Genomic DNA, 20,751 nt, shown 5'->3' on the forward strand with positions numbered 1-20,751 from the left:
GAATGCAAATAGAACATATAATTCAAAGGTAACTTTTATCGTAATGCAGCTTGCTTTAGCATATCAGTATATAAATTATTAAATTAATGTTATATTTAATAAATAAGTTAATACAGGAAATAAACAATAGCTTGATTAAATAACAGGTAAATACATTAAATAGTTGAATTTGCTTTCTGGTACTATATAGAGATTTTGACAACAAGAAAATGTCCATTAACCTGATATAACCTGTAGCAACCAGCAGATGTCACTCTTACTATTTATCTGGTTGTCATTGGGATCATACGAAGAGTTTGGTTCCAAAAAGGAGATAACTCCGATTTAAAAAAAATCAAAAATCATGTTTTTATTTAACGTGTCATGTTTTATTGTGTTAGTTAGATGTATTTTTTGAGTTATTATGGCTTGAATCAAAACGAACCAACTGCAGTTTTATATATTAATTTATTGATATTAATTGGAATGCACAATAAAAAAACAAGATTTTAGATTTTTTTTTAAAACGGACTTATCTCATTTTGGAACCAAACTTTTCATACATTCTGTGCATTCTGAAGTGTAGGTATCAGCATCTTTATAATCTGTGCACCATCACAAAACATTTTCGTAGATGCTTCAAGTAAACATTTTACGAACAATACATCTTTTAAAACAGACTTTTATTTTGTTGCCAGTAATGCACACATAATTAGACAAAATCTTACAATATACAGCAAATGAAACCTTCACAATCACTAAAATACAATCACACAAATGAAAACAAAATAAAATGATTCACATTTGAATATATTATTTATGTCATTTTATATGATATATCATCGATTAAAATACAAAAGCAACAGTGATCAGAACCATAAGAATATACTTAAAAATATTATATTAATAAAAAAAGAAAAACATCCCTTATGCCCCCTGTGCACTTTAATATCTACTGCTGACAAATAGATATAGCAGACTCATACCACACCCAGAAGCCAGGATAGACTGGCTCACTAAAAGTAGCTTTAAACTGATGAATAAGAGACATGGACTCAGACACATTGTAAAAGGACAGAGTGCCTCCTGCACAGTCTAGAAACACCCCAATACGGGACGAGTAGGGTGCTGTAATCTCAAGCTGATCTTTGTTGTGTCGGGCAGAATAGCTCGAGTCAGAGCAGAAGAGACTCCAGGACTTGCGGTTGTAGCCAATACGAGCCGTGTCCCCATAACCTGTCCTCTTAATGCCTTTATAAGTGACACCAATGGAAGCTCCCTCTCCGCTCCACTCCACCTCCCAGTAGTAGCAACCTCCCGAAAGAGCCTCTTGACACAGGACCTGGGGTAAACAGTCAAATCTCTGGCTGCTGTCATTGTACGGCTGTGGTTCTCTCTTAAGCGCTGCTTTTCTGTTGCCACGGGAAATGTAGAGCTGTTTGTATGCTGTGTTGGAGTCCAGAGTTAGCTGGCAGGCATCTTTAAAAGAAATTGGAAGAGGGATGGTCATGCATTGACAAAAACATACTTTGTGTGTGTGTAGACAAAAGGTTATTTGGTTGACCCGATACTTAATAAAAAGGATTTGAAGACCCTGCTCACAATGAATCTTTGTGCACCCACGTGTACAACCACCTGCATGCGAGAATCTTGATCCATGTACATAGGCGGGTCTTTCTTAAGTCTATATTTCTTTAGTGCTTCAAGACGCAAGTTCACTTAAGTGTGAATAAGTGTGGATTACAAATGTGAATGGTCAAGTTAAGAATTAGACTAAAGATTTAAAGACTACATAGTGTTTGCAGAACAATCAATGCTAATTTACCATTTAGGCGAAGCAATTATTTATTAGAAACATAAATAAGAACTAGTATTCCGTTAGGAGTCCTGATCTGGGAACAGCTCAGCTAGTTACAAACACATTGTAGCAAATCTGATCCTAGATCAGCAGTCCTTAAAGGCATAGTTTATTTAAAAATGAAAATTCTTTCATCATTTACTCACTCTCATGTCATTCCAAACCTGACCTGACTTATTTTCTTCAGCACAATACAAAAGAAGATATTTTGAAGAACGTTGGCCCCCATTGACTTCCACTGTATGGAAACCAAACCTAAAACATTTTTTTCAAAATATCTTCTTGTGTTCCACAAGAAAGCGTCAAATACAGATTTTTAATAAAAATAAACGACAGCTTGAAAAACAATGTTACAGGGACAACATAAGCGTCAGGTGGATAAGCGTTGCCTTGATAAATGAATCACCTGCCTAGTAGTTGAATCTGCACATTGCCTGTTAGAGCTGGTTGGACATTTGGTGGTGGTGTCTGCCGGCAGTTCTTGGACGCCTCTGATCTAGAGGGCCGAGAGGGTCGATACACATTTAAGACTATGTCTACACACCCTGCATATATGTCTTTCTTTCCATAACTCTACATTTTTACAAGCTTTGTTCTGACATATTTGTATGGTAAGTGTTTTAGTTCACTGAAAGAGCCCAGCTGAGTTTTCAGTGATGACAGTTACAATGAATCGCCCATACACCCACTTACTGAGCAAACTAAACCTGTTTTAATGATATGCTTGGACACAGAGTCAGTATCTAAGGAATGATGTTAGACTACTCCCACTACAACAAGACAAAAGCCAGCATGTCTTGTAAGCAGTTGTGAGCTAATTAACATATAAAAATGATCAATTCGACTGACCTTTTACTCAATATCCTGTGAATGTTATTGACACCACATAAAAATGTCATATTTGTGTAAACACAGATAAACTTACACTGTAGGAAATCGTCTCTTGTTCGAGGGTCTCTTGTTTGGAGGAACTCGTCTCTTGTTCGAGGCTCCCTTGCAAGGTTGGAGCTCTTGTGCATGTCAACATCATCAGCTAGAGATACAATAAAGAAAACGATGAAAATTATCACCAAAGGTCTAATAGTCTTATTCATTTCAACAGTTATCTCAGCAGATGACAGGACTTCACGTTTAAACCTTTAATCATCTGTTTCATAACAAACAGATCATGTCAGTGAGTAAGAGGAACTCTAGGTACTTTCTGAGTGAGGTGAGGATACAATTACACGAACCGAAGGTCAAATAAAAAAAGTGTGTGCCTTAATGTGTGTGGATTTCATTGGGAAGATCAGCTACTACATCTGCATTTAATGGGATGTTGCTTTCAAGATCGTTCCTTAGCAACTGGCCCAAAAAATCCTTGGTCTCCGACATTGGGTGTTGACAAATGCCATTCCAAAATTCCAGCTCATTTTCACAAAGTAAACAGCAGGGAAGCTGAAGCTTCATCAACTTACACTTCACACTCTTTTTCTTCTTGTGGTCCTCCAGCTGGCAGAATGGCATTTTGTTAACTAAAAAGAAATGAACAAGAAAGTCAGTTGTTTAGGATCTGTAAGTAAAATGCCACAATAAATGACATTTTTTACAAGACAAAAACAGACATCATATGATCTAAAAGCAATGACAGCAGCGAATACAACAAGCCTGAACATTTTAGTGTAATAATTATGCTGAAATAAATATTTATTTCATATTGCAAACCTTGATAATCATACCTGTTTTTGCTACTTTGACCAGCTCTTCATTGCTGAACTCATTTAGATGTTGTTTCATCTCAGATACGGTCTTCGTGACAGCACCAAAGGAGAAGTAGGGGTTCACAGTAACAGAGGGAAGCTCCTCAGCCTCAGTCTGGGCGATCAGCATGTGGTAACTCTGCAGTAAGGAACCAAAAACCTTAAGTATTTGTAGTTTTTTTTAGCTATTATTGTGGCATAATAGAAAACTTAAATCAAATTTTTTGTATACTGAACTTATGCAATATTATTCAATGTGGAGTGACACTAAAATCTATCCATTTGATGCATTATTTTTTCTGCATTCTGATTCAGGCACCTGGATGAAGTGGATGTGGTCCTCGGTACGAGAGAGTTGTGTCAGCTCGTTGTCTCTCCTCTTCAGGTCAGCAATTTCATGACCCAGACGCTCCATGTGACCCTCGGCTGTGTTAAGTGCTGCCTTCTTATTGCTCGAGATGAGTTTGCTCATTTCCTGTTGCATTCTTTCAATGGAACGAAGCATGTCACCAAATAGCTTTTCGCTCTCCTGTAAGGCCTGCTGTGCTGAACTCTGAAGAAACGATTGGAATTATTATTCTGTTGCTGTTTTGTTAAAGGAACAGTTCACCCAAAAAATGAAAAATTCTGTGTTCATTTACTCACCCTCAAGTTGTTCCAAATCTGTATACATTTCTTTGTTCTGATGAAAGATATGTGGAAGAATGCTTGTAACCAAACAGTTCTTAGCCATGGCCTTGACTACCATAGCAGAACAAAAATTGGTTTATAAATATATATATATACATTTTTTTTTCTTGAAGAATGTAGGAAAGCAAACAGTTCTGGGGAACTGTTGACTACCATTGTAATTTTTCCTACTATGGTAGTCAATGGTGGCCAAGAACTGTTTGGTTACAAACATTATTCCACATATCTTTCTCTGTGTACTTCAGAACAAAGACATTTATACAGATTTGGAACAACTTGAGGGTGTGTAAATGATGACAGAATTGTTATTTTTGTGTGAACTGACCCTTTAAGTTTCATTATTTATCATGGAACTGCTAATATACTACGAACATGTCACTTAGAAACTGTAAAAGTACTACTGTTCAACATACAATTGCAAATCAATACCTTCTGGAGAGTGAAAATCTCTACCAGAGAAAATTTAATTAAAGGATGAAATCTGGCAACCTTCTTGTCTTTACACCCTATGACCCCACCCCACATCTCTGTTCATTCTTCAGACAAACCTTAAGTGCTTCAACAGCATGTTTTAACTCATCCATTTGTTTCACTCGGTCGTGGATCCTCTCCTGGATTTCAGCCTGGGTGGCGCCCAACCGTTGCTATGGACAATTATAAACAAGAAATTCATGACAATGAGTTGCAGCCACAAAGGAATGTTTGAATTACAGCATCCTTCCACAACACAACTTCCACTTCCGGTATTCATAAACTGTAACTCTTCGTGTACTTGATAGAAAACACCTCCATTATTTCGAAGCGCATTCATTTATTTTTACATCATCAAACATGGTGGGTTTGTTTGCTGAAACTTTGCTTCATTCTTTTCCACAGAAACCCAACAAGTTATTGTGCAATACTGCGTGTGTCTGTAGAACAATGCCGGGTTTTCTTTACTGTTAATAATGAAACCTCTCTTTCACTAGAACATCAGCGCAGATCGAATCTTTATTTCCTTTCTGGGTGGAGATCACTCACTGGACGTGTTTGTTTTAGGAAGGCTGGCTACTTTTAAGACCCTATTGAATCAAAATGGGTAAGTTTGTCCATGTCTGTTAGCTTTAAGGGCATCTTGTGTACTCTTAAACATTTCCTTTTAGCAGAAATACACATTTCAAGTTTACAATCTTTTTCAGGAATACGGAGCAAAAATACTGATTACTTTTAGAATCACTTTAGAATGAGAATGCCCCTAGTCACTTCAGACTAGCAATGGCAAATAATTTTAATGGCTGTGATATAAAAACTAAAGGCTACTAGCTATTTTAAGAGCCCTTCTGCACCAACTTCCTGTTTCAACTTGAAAATATGCCGACACAGAAAATTCAATATATATTCTCATGTCATTTTACATGCATATAGCTTGCATTTTCATAATATAATTTTCATAATATAATATTTTCATAATTTATTATTTTTCATAATGGTGCTGGTGATGATACACTTTTCACTATTTAATCTGTTGTCATAACAGACAAACCAGCATCATTTTCCAATAGTAAAAATATAACCTCAGTGTTACTGTTGATAGTCACACAATTCCTCCACAAACACATTCCCGAGCCCTACCTGCATTTCTGCTCTTTCCTGTTCGGCCGACACCATGTCATGACCCTTGTGCTCCTTCACTGTACACAGCACGCAGACACACATCTGATCCGTCCGACAATAGAGCTCCAGGCCTTTCTGGTGCTGAGGGCATATCTGACGGTCCAGGTGTCCGATCTCATCCACCAGCTTGTGACGTTTAAAGGTGGCTGATTCGAAATGAGGCTTCAGATGCTTCTCACAGTAAGAAGCCAGACACATCAAACAAGACTTGACAGCTTTGAGCTTCTTTCCGATACAGATATCACATCCCACATCCTGAGGTCCTGCGTAGTTGTAGTCAGGTGTTGGAGGTGCCGGCGGGAAGTCCGTTTCTTGTTGGGAATTTCTTGAGTTTCTCAGGGTCGAAGACGAATGCCGAGAGGACTGAAGCTTGCGTGGGCTCGGCCTCTTGTTGTAAGTCACCCTGCACTGTGGACACAGGTATTGTCCGGTGTGGTCTGCATGATCCCAGTAGGTCTTGATGCAGACCGAGCAGAATATGTGACCACATGGGATAGAAACAGGTTCCCTGAGATCCTCCTTGCAGAGGTAACAGATGTCCTGGTCGAACGACATGGCTCAATCCCCAAAGAAATCTGGATGAGATCTCAGAAGAGGAAACGCGTGCGTATGCGAGACAAGAAAAGTGAGTTTAAAATGCCACCACTGCATGTTTTATAGAGTAAACAGGGAGGGAGGCTAAACTGGTTATGCAGAAACCTTTAAATGAATGGGGGAGTGGCTGAAGCGCAGGTGAAGAGAGAGATTGGGAGAAAGAGGCAACATGTATCATCAGGTGTCAATGAAAAGAAAACAGTGTTGTAGAAAAGAATGAATGAAATGTATGATTTCATCTAAAGAATGTATATTGTCTCTGCCGATTTCAAAATGAGCCATGTTCCTAATTTTTGGTCAGTTTCAGCTGCATTTCTTTTATCTTTAATAAAACTTGCCTTGTGTTGCTTAATGCATTTTGTTGCGAACTATGATCTCATTGTTTGACCTTTTTACGAACAGCAGGCCCCATGCGGTCAGATGTGGCATAGTGCTCCACTGAGGAGGAGCTGCCGTGATGGATGAGTACTTAGAGACCAAGCATGCGGTAATCTTTGGCACAGGGCATCAAAGCTGGAGAGTAAATTATTTTAGGGAGGAAGAGTATACTTGGCCCATTTCTTGACAGACTTGAGTAAGAAAATATATATTTTTCCTTAATCTGCTAAAGTATAAGTGTGTACTTTTTGGCACACTAGATTTTGCAGCTGAATTGCATGGTTATTGAACACCTCGTTTATCTGCTGTTATCCAAACAGTGTAGTCCAAAAGTAAGTAAGTCTGGCGTTTTAATATGTGTGACTAGTCACATTCACACAACTTTAACTGATAGAAAATTGGTTATAAGTAATACAATAGCGTTACAAAAGTATTACAAGAGTTACATCTTTTAGCTTAAAGGGATAGTTCACCATCATTTACTCACCCTCAAGTTGTTTCAAAACTGTATATAAATCTTTGTTCTGTTGAACACAAAATAAGACATTTTATTTAATGTGGCATGCTAACTACCATAGTATTTTCTTCCCTACTATGGAAGTCTATAGTGCCCCGGATCTGTTTGGTTAGAAACATTCTTCCAAATATCTTTCTTTGTGTTCAGCAGAACAATAAAATTCACATAGGTTTGAAACAACTTGTATGACAGAATGAGTAAATGATGACAGAATTTTCTTTTTTGGGTGAACTATCCCCTTAAAAAGTCCTTGAACTACCAAACTTTGTATTTATGCATCCAAATATTGCAAGGCAAGGGAATCCCTCTATTTCTATGGTACAACACACACAAAAAAAGTTTATATATTTTTTAAAAAGACTATATTGTTAATTTTCAAATAGTAACTTTCACTGAAGCTATTGTGTCTCATTCTCCTCTAACAAGCGTTTATTCCTGTCGCTCAAAGATGGAAATAAGTGTTTGTTTTAGATTAGCCTCTCTCATCTCTCTCGAGCATACATCCTCTGTACAGCACACAAAGCTCCAGGAATCACTGTTGGAAAACAGGAAGTGGAAGTGAGTTTGCAGTGGCTTGCATGGAGCTGTTAAAAGCTAATTAGGGCTTTCCTGCTGGGATTTCTCACTACATATAACTCAGTCATTTATATTACTCCAATAATGTCAGAACTTGTTTTAAAACATATTTTTATGCAAATTTAACAAAATGTTAATGTTCAATAATATTACACATAAAAGATAAATATTTATATTGAAAACCCAAAGTCGCAACTCCTAGATGAGCAGCCAACTGTAACTTGCACTAATTTACGTCAAGATTCCGGCACAAGATGGTTGCCGGCTTGTGAGTTTCAGCACTGAGAGCAAAAAATGTTGGCAGGAATGCACTCAGGCCTGATAAGTGAGATAAGAGAAAGTCACAGGAGGCCAGCAAAGGTGAAAGTTTCCACTGTGCAGGAGAATATCCAGACTTCCACAGGACATGTGGTGTGTCGATGCAGGAGAGTCTGCAGCATCTGGAGTCTGACTCCGGATCAGTGAGTCAGTGTGTGTGAGTGGTCACTAAATTACTGGTTGGATTACCCTTCTCGTGTTGTTTCAAACCTGCAGGACTTCTGTAAAACATAGAGGTTTAAGAAGAACTGAGACTATTTGAAAGATTGTTGTAATTTCTCTTACTTTCCAAACAGTGAAAGTGAATGAGAATTTTGAGTCACCAACATTCTGCCTACTGTGTTTCAAAGAAAGTCATACGGGATTGAGACAACATGAGGGTGAAGATGACAAAATGATGATATATTTATTTTTGGATAAACTATTTCTTTAATTCACAGCTCAGAATAGTTGATTAATAAATTAAATAATTATTCAAGTTAATCTGCAATTGCAAAATAAAAAATGTATAGTTATAATTACACTTATGTTATCATTAAGAATGTATTTAACCATATTTTCCAAATGTTCTGAGCCTTTTGTCAAATGCAATTTTCGTGTAGCATACAGTATAAGTTACACAAAACAGCCCATCAGATCACTTCACTCATAAGTTTATTTATTTATTTATTTCGAACAAATATATATATATATATACTGTATATAAAACAGACACACACGGAGTCTATGTTGGCGTGTAACAAAAACAAAATACATAAAACATTAAATCACAGAAATCTGCAACAAAATTGAAGTAAGTCCGAAACGGAGCAGGATGAAGCAAAAACTTATTAATTTCCTGCCCCATTTTACACATCCACATACAGTAGTTCCGATATCTTGAGTCTATATAAAAATTCTCAAAAAATGAAAACAACAAAACAAAACAACAACAAATATATCGCAACGCAACATCGCCTACATTCTTACATTCTAATCAGACAAAATAACATCAACATTTCACATTCACCTCTATATTTTTATATATCTTTCAAATAAATACTTTTTATACAACCTTTTAAACCTTTCATTGTTTGAGCACTGTTTTAACACCTGCTCCAAACCAAGTTCATATGTTAGTGTTTGGTCTGCATTGCTGTCAGTGGATGGACACTGTACTGATGGTGCAAGAGTATTTATAGGCTGATCTAGTCTTTCCTGATTGCGTTGTAACTGAGACTGCTTGTCATTCCACAGTAACGCGTCTGAAGAAAGCGTGGACGTGAGTATGCTGCAAGAACAGAATGATTGACATTTTCCCTGACAGCTTATCTACTTATCACTCACTGTGTCACTCACGTCTTCAAAACAAAATCCATGTTCAGGCTATTCAAACTTTAAAAGGTATTTCATCATCATATTGATAAAAATAAACCATTTTACTAAAAGCAAAAAATATTTATGATATTTATGCATCAGAATCCCTATATGTAATGACGTCAAAACATTAACATGATTATAAAATTATTGATATGGTATAAAATAACATTACACTGTAAAAACCCAACCTAAAACTTAAGTTAAACAGCTTCATAAAATTTTTAAGTTAATCAAATTTGCTTTATGAGTCAATTAAACTTAAATTATGTTGAACTGACTTAAAAAAATCGACTTGTATTTACAACTCGATTTTAAAAGTCAGTTCAATATATTTAAGTTCAATTGACTCGTAAAGCTAATTTCTTTAACTTAAAAATGTAAGGCTGGTGATTTTTTTTACTGTGAGCATATAAAGTCGAGATAATTCGAAGCAATATTCTCCTTTTGTTCTTCATGAAATCACATGATGTCTTGGAAAACCAATTGCTAGATCTTATTTATAAGTGTTTTCTCCTATGGAAACAGAATCTGTTTCTTCATGTAAGGTACTCGCAGTGAAACACCCTGGAGAGATTCATGAATTCCTCCGAGTGCTGTTCGTCCTTTGGGCTCTTTGTCAATTTCATTCTGCACAGTCTGTACAATTTTATCTGGCCTTTCTCCAGATGACCAACCAAACACACACCCACAACAGTGCGCTCTGTATTTTAGCCAAATCTCACAAAGGTGACCATTGTTCATGGGAAACACTTGTAAATACCTTGTATCCACCCACTGAACGTTAGGAAGGCCAGGGGCGAGCCCACGGTTTTAACTTCTTACTCTTCACACTTTGTCACGCTCCAGCAGGCAGCAAACCCACCTTCCCTTTAATCAGGTAGTTTAATGAAACTTGTCCTCTGACCCTTAATATACACAAGGAAACACAAGACCTCTGGCATGCCCAACTCCTTGAATAGGAAAACTCTCTGCTGAACTGATGTGAACTCTGAGGGGTCAGAACGAGGGTGTGGAGAACAATAAAGGTTGTGTTAAAGGAACTGATTTCATCTTACAACATTTCCTTTATCCAGACCATGAGAAACAACACCCCATGCACTGAATATGACTGATCTTTGACCCCCGTTCATTCGGAAAATCAGTCCTCCGAGCTGCAGAAAATAGAACAAAAACGATGTCAAATATGTAGTAAAGGCGCTACCATGCTAGGTTTTTGACTCTTGGTTAATGAGTAATGCGGTGTATACCTTGTACTGTAACTCCTGGAATCTGATCAACTCTGGGAAAAGGTGAAAAGAAACTGGCTTATCAGAAACAAGACCAAATAAGGAAAGAGGTGAAACTATTTATGAAGTGATGCAAGATGTGTGTATTGGGCAGAGCTAATGGCAAAACCGTTTGTAACCAATCAGGTGTCAGTTTCTATCAGTCGGGCGTCACCTGGGCTCTGGCTGGGCCAATTCAAAATTCTTATTTTACAGTAATGATCACCCCATTTTGATTTTGAAATGCATTTTTACATCATATTTTAGGTATTCATGACACCAAATGTCATGTTCAGCTGATTCATATACTTTAAATAAAGAGAAAAAGCATCATGTCATTCATTCAACATTAGCTTTTTATATTTATTTGTTGTCGGAATCTGCTTAAACGCTTGAAAAAAAGTGTTTCAATTGTATCGCTGTTCATGTGTTGGAATGCAGGGAGAACACAACAACAGGGAGAAGTTTGTTATGAGTAATGTGCATACTTATTACAGCTTGGCTTATATATTATGTAAACCATATTTACTCATGCATGATTCCTAGACTTTATCTCACTGCAAATTACTTGTATCTGAAACAGGTTTGTACTGCATTCAAAATGATTTGTTATGTCACAAGATTATATCAAAGGTACAAGACTGCTTACGTCATACTGTATAGCACATTCATGCTCACATCAGTCTATACAATTCAAATACTTCACATTTTTTGCAACACCCACCAAACATATTTGTGACTAGCAAAAACTAACTACAAAACGAAAATGTCACGTTAGTGGTTTGAAATATTTTAAAAACGTAATTAATATTGTTCGTTTCTTTTATGCCACACCCACTTAAAACAAATTGATGACATATTTTTAAGTCTGCAACACCCAATCCAGTTTAACTGGCCTTAGTTCATACATTCAGACGCTTCCATATCAGATCAAACACATCACACATTGAATGTCACTAGTGTTTGTCTAGTGTTGTGAGCAAATAGTTAAAGTCCTTGGTGTGTTAAAGACAGTTTCAAGGCTATAAATTTAACAGAAAGACCTTTGTGTTACAGACTGGTATGTTACAGAGTGAAATATATCATGTTTTAAGCCAATGAAACATGCACAACTTCATAACCTAATTCTGTTAGTTTTAAAGGAACAAAAAATGAAAATCAATCATCATTTACTAATGTCATTCCTGTATGACTTTTTTTTCTCCGAAGAAAACAAAATATATTTTGAAGAATGTTGGCAACCAAACAACATTGGCTACCATTGGCTTCCATTGTATGGACACAAAACCACTGAGACAAAATATATTCTTTCGTATTTTTGGGTGAACTATTCCTTTAAATCTAAAAGCACTGCATTACATTTTGACTGAGCACAAGCTGCAGTAAGTGTTAAATCAAATAATATTTTTGCTGAAAGGATAAATTATTAAAGGGTCCAAAAGTGTCCACATTACAATAAATACTTTCCCATATCAGAGGCTAAACTCTGATAAACACACACACACACACACACACACACACACGCGCACACACACACACACACACACACACACACACACACACACACACACACACACACACACACACACACAACACACAAGTGCAGAGCAAAAAATGGCCAATTATTAACAGACTGTGGTATAGGGTAACCGGTATACTTGCCCTTCAGCTAATGACTAAACAAAACTCAGTCTGTGTACGTGTGAGAGCGCTTTCATGTTTAAGTTTCATCTTGGATGGTCCTGCTTTGTACTACAATTCCTTCATTCTCAACTGTACCTTTCTTCTTCGATGTCTTTCACTCCACCCCTTTGCCCCTCCCCTCAACCCACTACATGTCTCTCACTCAAGCCTCCTGCCGTCCTGGCTCAACCAGTTTATCAGAGCTGGGTTGTGCCCTAATCTTTCTCTGTCTGTGTCCCTCCCACCCGTCCCCTCTCTCTCTCTCTCGCACACACTCGCTCTCGCACACACTCCAACAGTACAAAGGGGAGGGTTTTCCTTCCTTTAATTAATAACCTGTGGAATTCAGAATTTCAAGGCTGTCCGTAGTAAAACATCATCTGTGCAGAGCTCTGCGTCTCTCTCTTTTCCTTCTCTCACATCTTGCAGACATTTCAGGCGGGTTTTTTTGTATAGATGTGTTAAAATAATGGCTGAACAAATATCTTCAGACTACTTCAACTGCCCTCTATGTACGGAGCTACTGAGGGACCCGGTGGCGATTCCATGCGGCCACAGCTTCTGCATGGACTGTATTAGCGGATACTGGAATGAAGCTGACTACACAGGCATCTACATATGCCCTCAGTGTCGGATCACGTTCACCCAGAGACCCGTCCTGAGGCCAAACGCTACCCTCACCAAAGTTGCCGAGAAGATCAAGAAGACAGGCTTGAACCTCAATTTGATGCCCGCCAGCAATGGAAGCTACGCCGGCCACGGAGATGTTCCTTGCGACTTCTGCACTGGTAAAAAACTTAAGGCTGTCAAGTCTTGCCTCAACTGCCTCGCCTCTTACTGCGAAAAACACCTGAAGCCTCACTACGAGTCTGCCACGTTCAAGAGGCACAAACTGGTGGATGCACTGGGGAACCTGGACCGTAAAATCTGCCCTCAGCACCAGAAGAGCCTGGAGTTGTTCTGTCGCACGGACCAGATGTGTGTTTGTGCCATCTGTACTGTCAGCGAGCACAAAGGGCATGACATCGTCTCAGCCGAAGCAGAAAGGAGTGAAAAACAGGTAAGAAAAGCTGTCTGCTGTAATATTTCATATGCTCTGAATATAGTTACGGACAAAAGTAACCACTACATGGTTACATTAGTGAACCTTAATTGTTTGTTCTCCTTCTTGAGATTGTGTATAGGGTAAAGGTGTTCTGCTGTGGAGTGTTAAAAAAATGCTTAGAAATGTTGAGGATACACAGTATAACCGGTTCTGTTATTGCAAAACATACTGGTCCAGATCATTACAAAGAAACATGGATTGACAAATAAGGAGATTTGCCTTAAACAGATTGAAAGGCAGTAGAGCACTTAATGAAACAGATACAGATTCAGATTCCTCAATAAAACTCTTGAGATATGCTACAGGGTGTGTTCCTTTACAACGTGCGTCTCAGCGGTTACGTGACTCAAAGGTTGTTCTGGCCTGCTTTCCGGAAAACTCTGTTCGTGCTGTGAGAGATATAAATGTTATGAGCTACGAGGGATGGGAAACAGGGCAGGTCTGGATTCTGGTGTGGGGTGAGGCAGGTCCCACGAAGGAATGCGAGATGGAGAAAATCAGGCGGGAGTTTACAGACCCCCACCCCACACACACACACTATCAAGGAAAAAAACAGAGCCTTGTCTTTTTACTAAAGGAATCGCAAAAAAATTGCAAAGCTGAAAGAACAACCGGCTCTTCAACTTGTTGACAGTAATTTCGCAACAATTGGTACATTAAATGTTCATTAAATACCTGAAAACATTCAGTGTGAGTCATTGGGAAAAAATAACACTGAGGTAACAAAGATTTCACCGAAACTATATATAGATACAGGCTAGATGTTTACTGTTTCATCAGGACAGACCACTGAATAGAAGGAAGACCTTCAAAGGATTGAAATTACAAAGCTTTTCCTTCAATTCTTTAGGATTGAATAACCAACGTAAGTCTGCGCTCAAGGCAAAGAGGAAGCACAGCTGTTGATATGTTACTGTTTTGACTAAACTGACATGGGTATCATTTAGATAATTATATCTGTGATCTAACACTTATCGCAGGCATAATTGCTAATGGTTTGTTTGTTCTGTTAAACACAGAAACCCACATTTGAGATCTCATCTCCTATAGCGCGCACACACACACACACACACACACACACACACACACACACACACACACACACACACACACACACACACACACACACACACACACACACACACGCACACGCACACACTCTTTTTATTCACCCCCTCCCCAGATTCTCCACATTCCTTCAAGCTTATCTTGAAGAATGGTTCGGTGAGCTTGGCGAGGGGTTTCTTCAAAAAACCCTTTTCTTTCTCCTGAAGAGTCGAGCGTGTGCACCTGAAATGTGTCTCTGACAAGCAGTCCCAGCTAGTTTTACATTCCTGGCATGATTAACATTCCCCTCGCTTTTGAAAGATAAAAGCATCCATTCTTTAAATTGCGGTTAAACGTAGAACATACAGTTAATGTACATCAAGATTTGTGACATGGGAGGATAAGCACTACTGAAGAAATGCAGAATCATGTCGGAAAGATCATTAGTAATGATAGAGATGTTTGCATAAAAACATTCTAATGTAAGTTTTTCTTCTTTTGTACGCACAGAAACTTCTTGGAGTATCACAAGCAGAGATCAAACAAAAATGCCAGCAGAGGACCAAAGAACTGGAGGAACTAAAAACAGATGTGGATTCTCTGAAAGTATGTTTCAGACCTTATGCAACAGCTCGATGCTAGCACTGCTCTTATCAAAGCCACACAGAAACACATTAGACCAAATCAGAACATAAACGGATACATTGTTATCTGGGCAAAGGTGATTTTTGGAACAATAACTTTTATCTGTTAAGTCACTCTGTAACTGCTTCAATCTGGAAAAGCAAACAGTCCTTGAAACGGGCCATAATTGTTCTCTAGTTGTTCATAAAGTAATCCAGATGTAAGGTCTTTAGACAATGTGCTGCTGACACATTCTGTGGCTTTTTTGACTCCAGTAATTCTAACGACTTGGGCTCAACCAAAAGCTACTCTTGAATAAGCTTTTATACAAAAAAAGAGAGACACTCTAATTTTGATTCGTTTATAGAGTTCTGCACAAAGAGCGATGGCCGAAAGCAAAAAGATGTTTGATGAAATGATTACCTCCATTGAGAGGATGAGGTCAGAGGTCACCAAACTGATCAACATCAATGAGAAGGCAGCGTTCAGTCAGGCCGAAGGGCTGATGGAGCGACTGGAGCAGGAGATTGATGAACTGAAAAAGAAAGAGACTGGACTGAAACAACTTTATAGCACTGAGGATCATATCCACTTCTTACAGGTATCACTGATTGTTAAGGATTGTTAACTGATAAAAGCAATACCTGGATCTTCCTAATGGATCAAATGCACACACGTTGTACCGAGATTCATTTTTCTCTTTTTCAACAGAATTTCAATTATCTCTGCACCCCAACTGATGACGGCTTCATACCCAAAGTGTCTCTGAACCCCGACTTCTCCTTCAGTGCAGCCAGGAAAGCCGTGGCGCAAATCAAAGAGAGACTGGAAGAGATGGGCAGAGAGGAACTGCGAAAGATCTCAAAATCAGGTCAGAGGACACATAGCAATGCATATAAGGCACATACATACAGTAGTTGAGGTGTGAAATTGCTTTTGCTTGCTTATTTTAGCACACATCAAGTCTAATCTCTGAGCAAGCTATGAGAATTTAAATGAGGAAATAACCGGTAATTCTGGTACATAGTAGAGTTTGAAGTTATAAACAAGGTCTAAATGTGATTATGTTTGGAGTCTGAACATAGCTCCGCTCTGTTCCCAATTCACCGAGCAAGGTTCAAATAACAAACAAAACAGCGATTCAGTTTGGATCAAACAAGTAGCTAGTGCACAATTCTATTCTGAGACCGTAATAACAATCGGATGTTGTGATTTCCCAAGATCTGCTGGCATTTCAAAGTAATATACTGTAAACAAAGATTTCCTGGTTTTCAACATATCTGTTCATTCTCTGTTTATAGTGAATGAAGTACCTGTGTACACTGTGGAGAACCGCTCCAAGGAGAAAAGTATCAGAGGTAAGACACAACGATGGATAAAATGCTTATGTGTATATCCATTGCTATACCGAATATAGATATTAAAAATATAAAAGAAATATAATGAAGTTTGTGTTTTTCTCTGTTTTCAGTTAAGGAGGTCCTTACAGTGGACAGTGCACCTCCGGCAGAACCCAGAAGCAGATCTGAATTTCTAAAATGTAAGTATGTGGCCTCCATAAAAGCCTTTCCTTCTGTGTTTTCGTCACATTTTCCTGCTCTGACATTGCAAATTACACGGTTCTGTTATTAGCAACCCATTAACGCTGCCTTTGTTTTTGTGCTATTTCCAGACTACTGTCAGCTCAGACTAGACCCCCACACAGCACATAAGGAGCTATACTTGTCAGAAGGAAACAAGAAGGTGATCAGAACCCGGGACCTACAGCCATACTCAGATGGCCCAGAGCGCTTTGACAGCTTTGCCCAGGTGCTCTGTCGTGACGCCCTGTCAGGTGGCCGCTTCTACTGGGAAATTGAGTGGAGTGGGGAATTCTCCATTGGAGTGGCGTATAGGGGCATTAGCCGTAAGGGTAAAGGTTCCCTGTGCTTGCTGGGCTACAACGATAAATCTTGGAGCCTCCTTTGCTCTGACACAGGGTACTCTGCCTGGCATAACAGGGTTGACAAGGCAGTTAGCGGCCCACACTCATCAAGAATAGGGGTCTTTCTGGACCATTCTGCAGGGATTTTGGCCTTCTATAGTATTGGTGAAACAATGACACGTCTGTATCGTTTTGAGACCACATTTGCTGAGCCTGTCTATGCTGGCTTTGGGGTTGGAACGTCAGTCAAGATCTGCCAATTAAAATGAACACGAAATGAGATTTTCATAAAGAGTCCAACATTTTTATTTTATTCTTTGATATTTTGTACTCTGCCTTATGTGTTTGATGCAAATTGTCAGCTGTCATTTAATCAACTTTATTAAGGATCCGAAGGAATTATTGTTTCAGTAAGGATCCCATGTTTATCTGGACGCTTAAAGGAAGAAAATGATTCCTCAACAATGCCACAATCTGCTTTTTGAAATTAATATAATCTTTGTGTGTATTCAAAAGCAAGAGATGTAAATGCACTATTATTCAACAATGACCTCTTCATATTTCAATAAAATTGCATTGTTGTATTAAACCCAGTCTCTGTCATTTTCAGTAATAATAAACCAACTATCCCTCTTGTTTCTTCAATTTAACACATGCCTTTCTATGATCACACAGAATTTACAGTAATTTTTAATCTTGTTGCGTTGTTCCTGCAGAAACCACCAAAGTTTAATCACAGACCAGTAGGCCTAATAACTATTTGACAGTACATCCAGAAATTTATATGCCCGGTTTCACAGACAAGGCTTAAGGCTAGTCCCAGGCTAAAATGAATGTTTGCCCTGTCTTAACTGAATATAACTTGGCCAGAAATATCTTAAAATTGTTTTGTCTCAAGATGCTCACCAGTAATGTAGGCATCTTAGGCATTTTTATAAAAGCGACATAAATATCTTAATTCAACTGAGGCATAGTCCTGGCTTAAGCTAAGCGGTGTCTGTGAAACCGGGTCCTAAAGGAGCAAGAACAGTTCAAGATTATAATTATAAGAGACCACTTCAGCATTTCTGCCTGTATTGTGGCCATGCCAGTCCAGTTTGTGTTAAGTTTCAACAGAAACAAACCTCAAGAATGACCAAGTCACCCAACAGCAACGTGAAAGTATGAGAGTATGAGAGAATGCAAAGCTGCAAGAAAGTTGTGAAATCAGGTTTATTCGATCAAATTTATTCTTAACCGATTCTAAAACACATGTTAAAACATGATGTTTAAATATGGATAGTACTTGTTTTCTTTGCAGTATTAAGAATTTGCAAACATTATTGAGTATTTTTGTTATTTTGATCATTGTCCTGTTTTCTGCATATGAATGCAAAAAATTGGGTATTTGGAAGAAAAAACTAAAAATCTGGTCACTAGCTCACATAATGAAACGAAAATAATAATTTTACTTAAACACGTACTTATAAATGGTAAATTCTGAAAAACGTAAAATTATTTTGAAGAGGTCTTTTATCCGCGACTAAACGCTGCCCCGTATAGGACCTTTGCTTAAATTGGGTTGTTCACTAGGAACGCAAATAAATAAATTCAAATATCCTGAAAAAATGTTCATCCACTAAAACAGACTTAATCAGATCAATTATTAAGAATGCTATATAAGCCAGCTGCAGTGATTAAATCTGAACTAAAACTGAATTTCGAGTATCTACTACAACTATTAAAAATATACACAAATATTTGTAAATATAAAATTTCGTTCAAAATGAGCTTTTGATTTCATATCGTTTTACAAAATCTGAATTTTCAATAATACACACCTAGGGGGAGAAAATAATCAGTTAGAAAACTTTGCGAATCTGCGGCTGCTTTTTACCTAACTTACTCTACATCTACAATCGCCTTGGAAACGAGATGTTTATATTAGCCACGAGCTTGCCGTTTCCTCAATGAGCTTCATCTAGCTACATACATCTATATGAGGAAAGATCACACTGATTTGACAGTTCTCACGCTTTAATCAACATTTAATTTTTTACAGAAAAGAAATGTTCAATCGTTTTAAGCGCCTTGTTATTAGCTTGCTTGCTAGCTAGACTGGCCAACAGTACGACAGGCAAAAGTCTGTTTCGCCTTACCTTTTTCTCTCGATACTTGAAGATGAAGTTGAAAATACTATTAATTGGACCAAGCGAGGTAAAATCGTTATGTTTACATTTTAATCTGATGCTATGTATCTTCTTTGTGATGAAAGTCTACAATATACAATATCTTATTTTAACAGTGTGGAAAAACAGCACTGGCTAATTTTCTCTCCGATACAACGGAAACAATCGGGGGTGATTATAGTCCAACACAGGGCGTAAGGTAAATTGAGTGTGGAGATGCTTTTTTGCGATAAATATTTTTTACTGCAGTGGTTTAATTTTGTTGTCGTAATTATGACATTTACTTTCATCTTTAGGATACTTGAGTTTGAACCCCAAAATCTATCTAATGGCAACAAACATTCAGCATGTGAGGTGGAACTGTGGGATTGTGCAGGAGATTTTAAGTAGGTTGATAAAATATAGACCAGTTTTGTCTATAAGTAATCTAGATGCGTTTTGTTTTTAAAATTCACTATGTCCAAAAATCTCACCTTTTTTTGAAGTTCTATTTAACATTGTATGCATGCACACAGGTTTGAATCATGCTGGCCAGCTTTGATGAAAGAATCCAATGGGGTGGTTATAGTATTCAACCCAGATGTGCCCAGCCATCTGAAGGAAATAGAGACTTGGCATGCTACAATCATCTCCTCTCAGGGGTTACTGGAGACCCAGTGCCTGTTGATAGCACACCATAAACCAGGAAGTGGGGCTGACACTGGCCGCCCATCATTAGGTACTGAAACACTTTTGGCAGTATTTTATAGTAACTTCAACCTGATTAGGACCAGGAAAAGATAATGTACTGGTGTTGAAAGAAATTTAACATATTTAATTTTCTCTTCCATAGCCTCAAAGCTGAGCAAACTGCCTCTTATTAACTCAAATCTTGAGGAAGATCCTGAAGACGTCCGTCAAGAGTTTCACAAATATTTGGGAAATGTTCTGCGGATGTTATCAGAAAGTCAGGAACGTGAAGAGATGTCAATTATTACATAATTAGAATTTCTGTACAACACTGAATCTAAATCACACAATATACATTGTGCACATAATATACATATGGTTTTATAAATGTTTGTGGTATCTTTTCTATTAGTCATATTCTTGAATATATATATAATCACTTTCCATCAAACGTTTTACTATGTTTATTAATGTAGAAGTGTGTTGACCTTTACTCAGTTGTTTACATACAAGAATCAAGTAGTGCAAAATTCACTATGGACGACACTAGCATTTTTATAATAAAATAAAAATCGATCAACATACTCAAGTTAACCAATATCTGA

The 20,751-nt window shown here is 37.9% G+C and overlaps 3 protein-coding genes across 5 annotated transcripts; 2 read left to right on the forward strand and 1 right to left on the reverse strand.

The window, feature by feature from the left end:
- Positions 1 to 452: 452 nt before the first annotated feature.
- Positions 453 to 6,838, reverse strand: ftr83 (finTRIM family, member 83). Of its 3 annotated transcripts, none has more exons than XM_057329012.1 (8): positions 5,878 to 6,838; positions 4,815 to 4,910; positions 3,896 to 4,129; positions 3,556 to 3,715; positions 3,295 to 3,351; positions 2,763 to 2,870; positions 2,248 to 2,333; positions 1,345 to 1,458 (listed from the first exon to the last, which is right to left on the reverse strand). In XM_057329012.1, the coding sequence occupies exons 1-7, from the start codon at positions 6,472 to 6,474 to the stop codon at positions 2,275 to 2,277; spliced, it is 1,311 nt and encodes a 436-aa protein (XP_057184995.1). In that variant the 5' UTR covers positions 6,475 to 6,838; the 3' UTR covers positions 1,345 to 1,458; positions 2,248 to 2,274. The 3 variants fall into 3 exon arrangements, with proteins under 3 accessions (XP_057184994.1, XP_057184995.1, XP_057184996.1); XM_057329013.1 differs by having other exon boundaries at positions 2,244 to 2,333; XM_057329011.1 differs by lacking the exon at positions 2,248 to 2,333 and having other exon boundaries at positions 453 to 1,458; positions 5,878 to 6,831.
- A 6,065-nt stretch (positions 6,839 to 12,903) lies between these two features.
- On the forward strand, positions 12,904 to 17,898 carry ftr82 (finTRIM family, member 82). The gene is made up of 7 exons (XM_057320429.1): positions 12,904 to 13,669; positions 15,272 to 15,367; positions 15,753 to 15,986; positions 16,097 to 16,256; positions 16,687 to 16,743; positions 16,857 to 16,925; positions 17,058 to 17,898. Exons 1-7 carry the CDS (start codon positions 13,079 to 13,081, stop codon positions 17,576 to 17,578), a joined length of 1,728 nt encoding a protein of 575 aa, XP_057176412.1. The 5' UTR covers positions 12,904 to 13,078; the 3' UTR covers positions 17,579 to 17,898.
- A 1,326-nt stretch (positions 17,899 to 19,224) lies between these two features.
- ift22 (intraflagellar transport 22 homolog (Chlamydomonas)) lies at positions 19,225 to 20,713 on the forward strand. Its single transcript, XM_057320444.1, has 5 exons — positions 19,225 to 19,505; positions 19,594 to 19,676; positions 19,774 to 19,863; positions 19,993 to 20,195; positions 20,310 to 20,713. Exons 1-5 carry the CDS (start codon positions 19,470 to 19,472, stop codon positions 20,456 to 20,458), a joined length of 561 nt encoding a protein of 186 aa, XP_057176427.1. The 5' UTR covers positions 19,225 to 19,469; the 3' UTR covers positions 20,459 to 20,713.
- Positions 20,714 to 20,751: the final 38 nt, after the last annotated feature.

The sequence above is a fragment of the Triplophysa rosa genome, linkage group LG2 (assembly GCF_024868665.1).
Source record: "Triplophysa rosa linkage group LG2, Trosa_1v2, whole genome shotgun sequence".
Lineage (NCBI taxonomy): Eukaryota > Metazoa > Chordata > Actinopteri > Cypriniformes > Nemacheilidae > Triplophysa > Triplophysa rosa.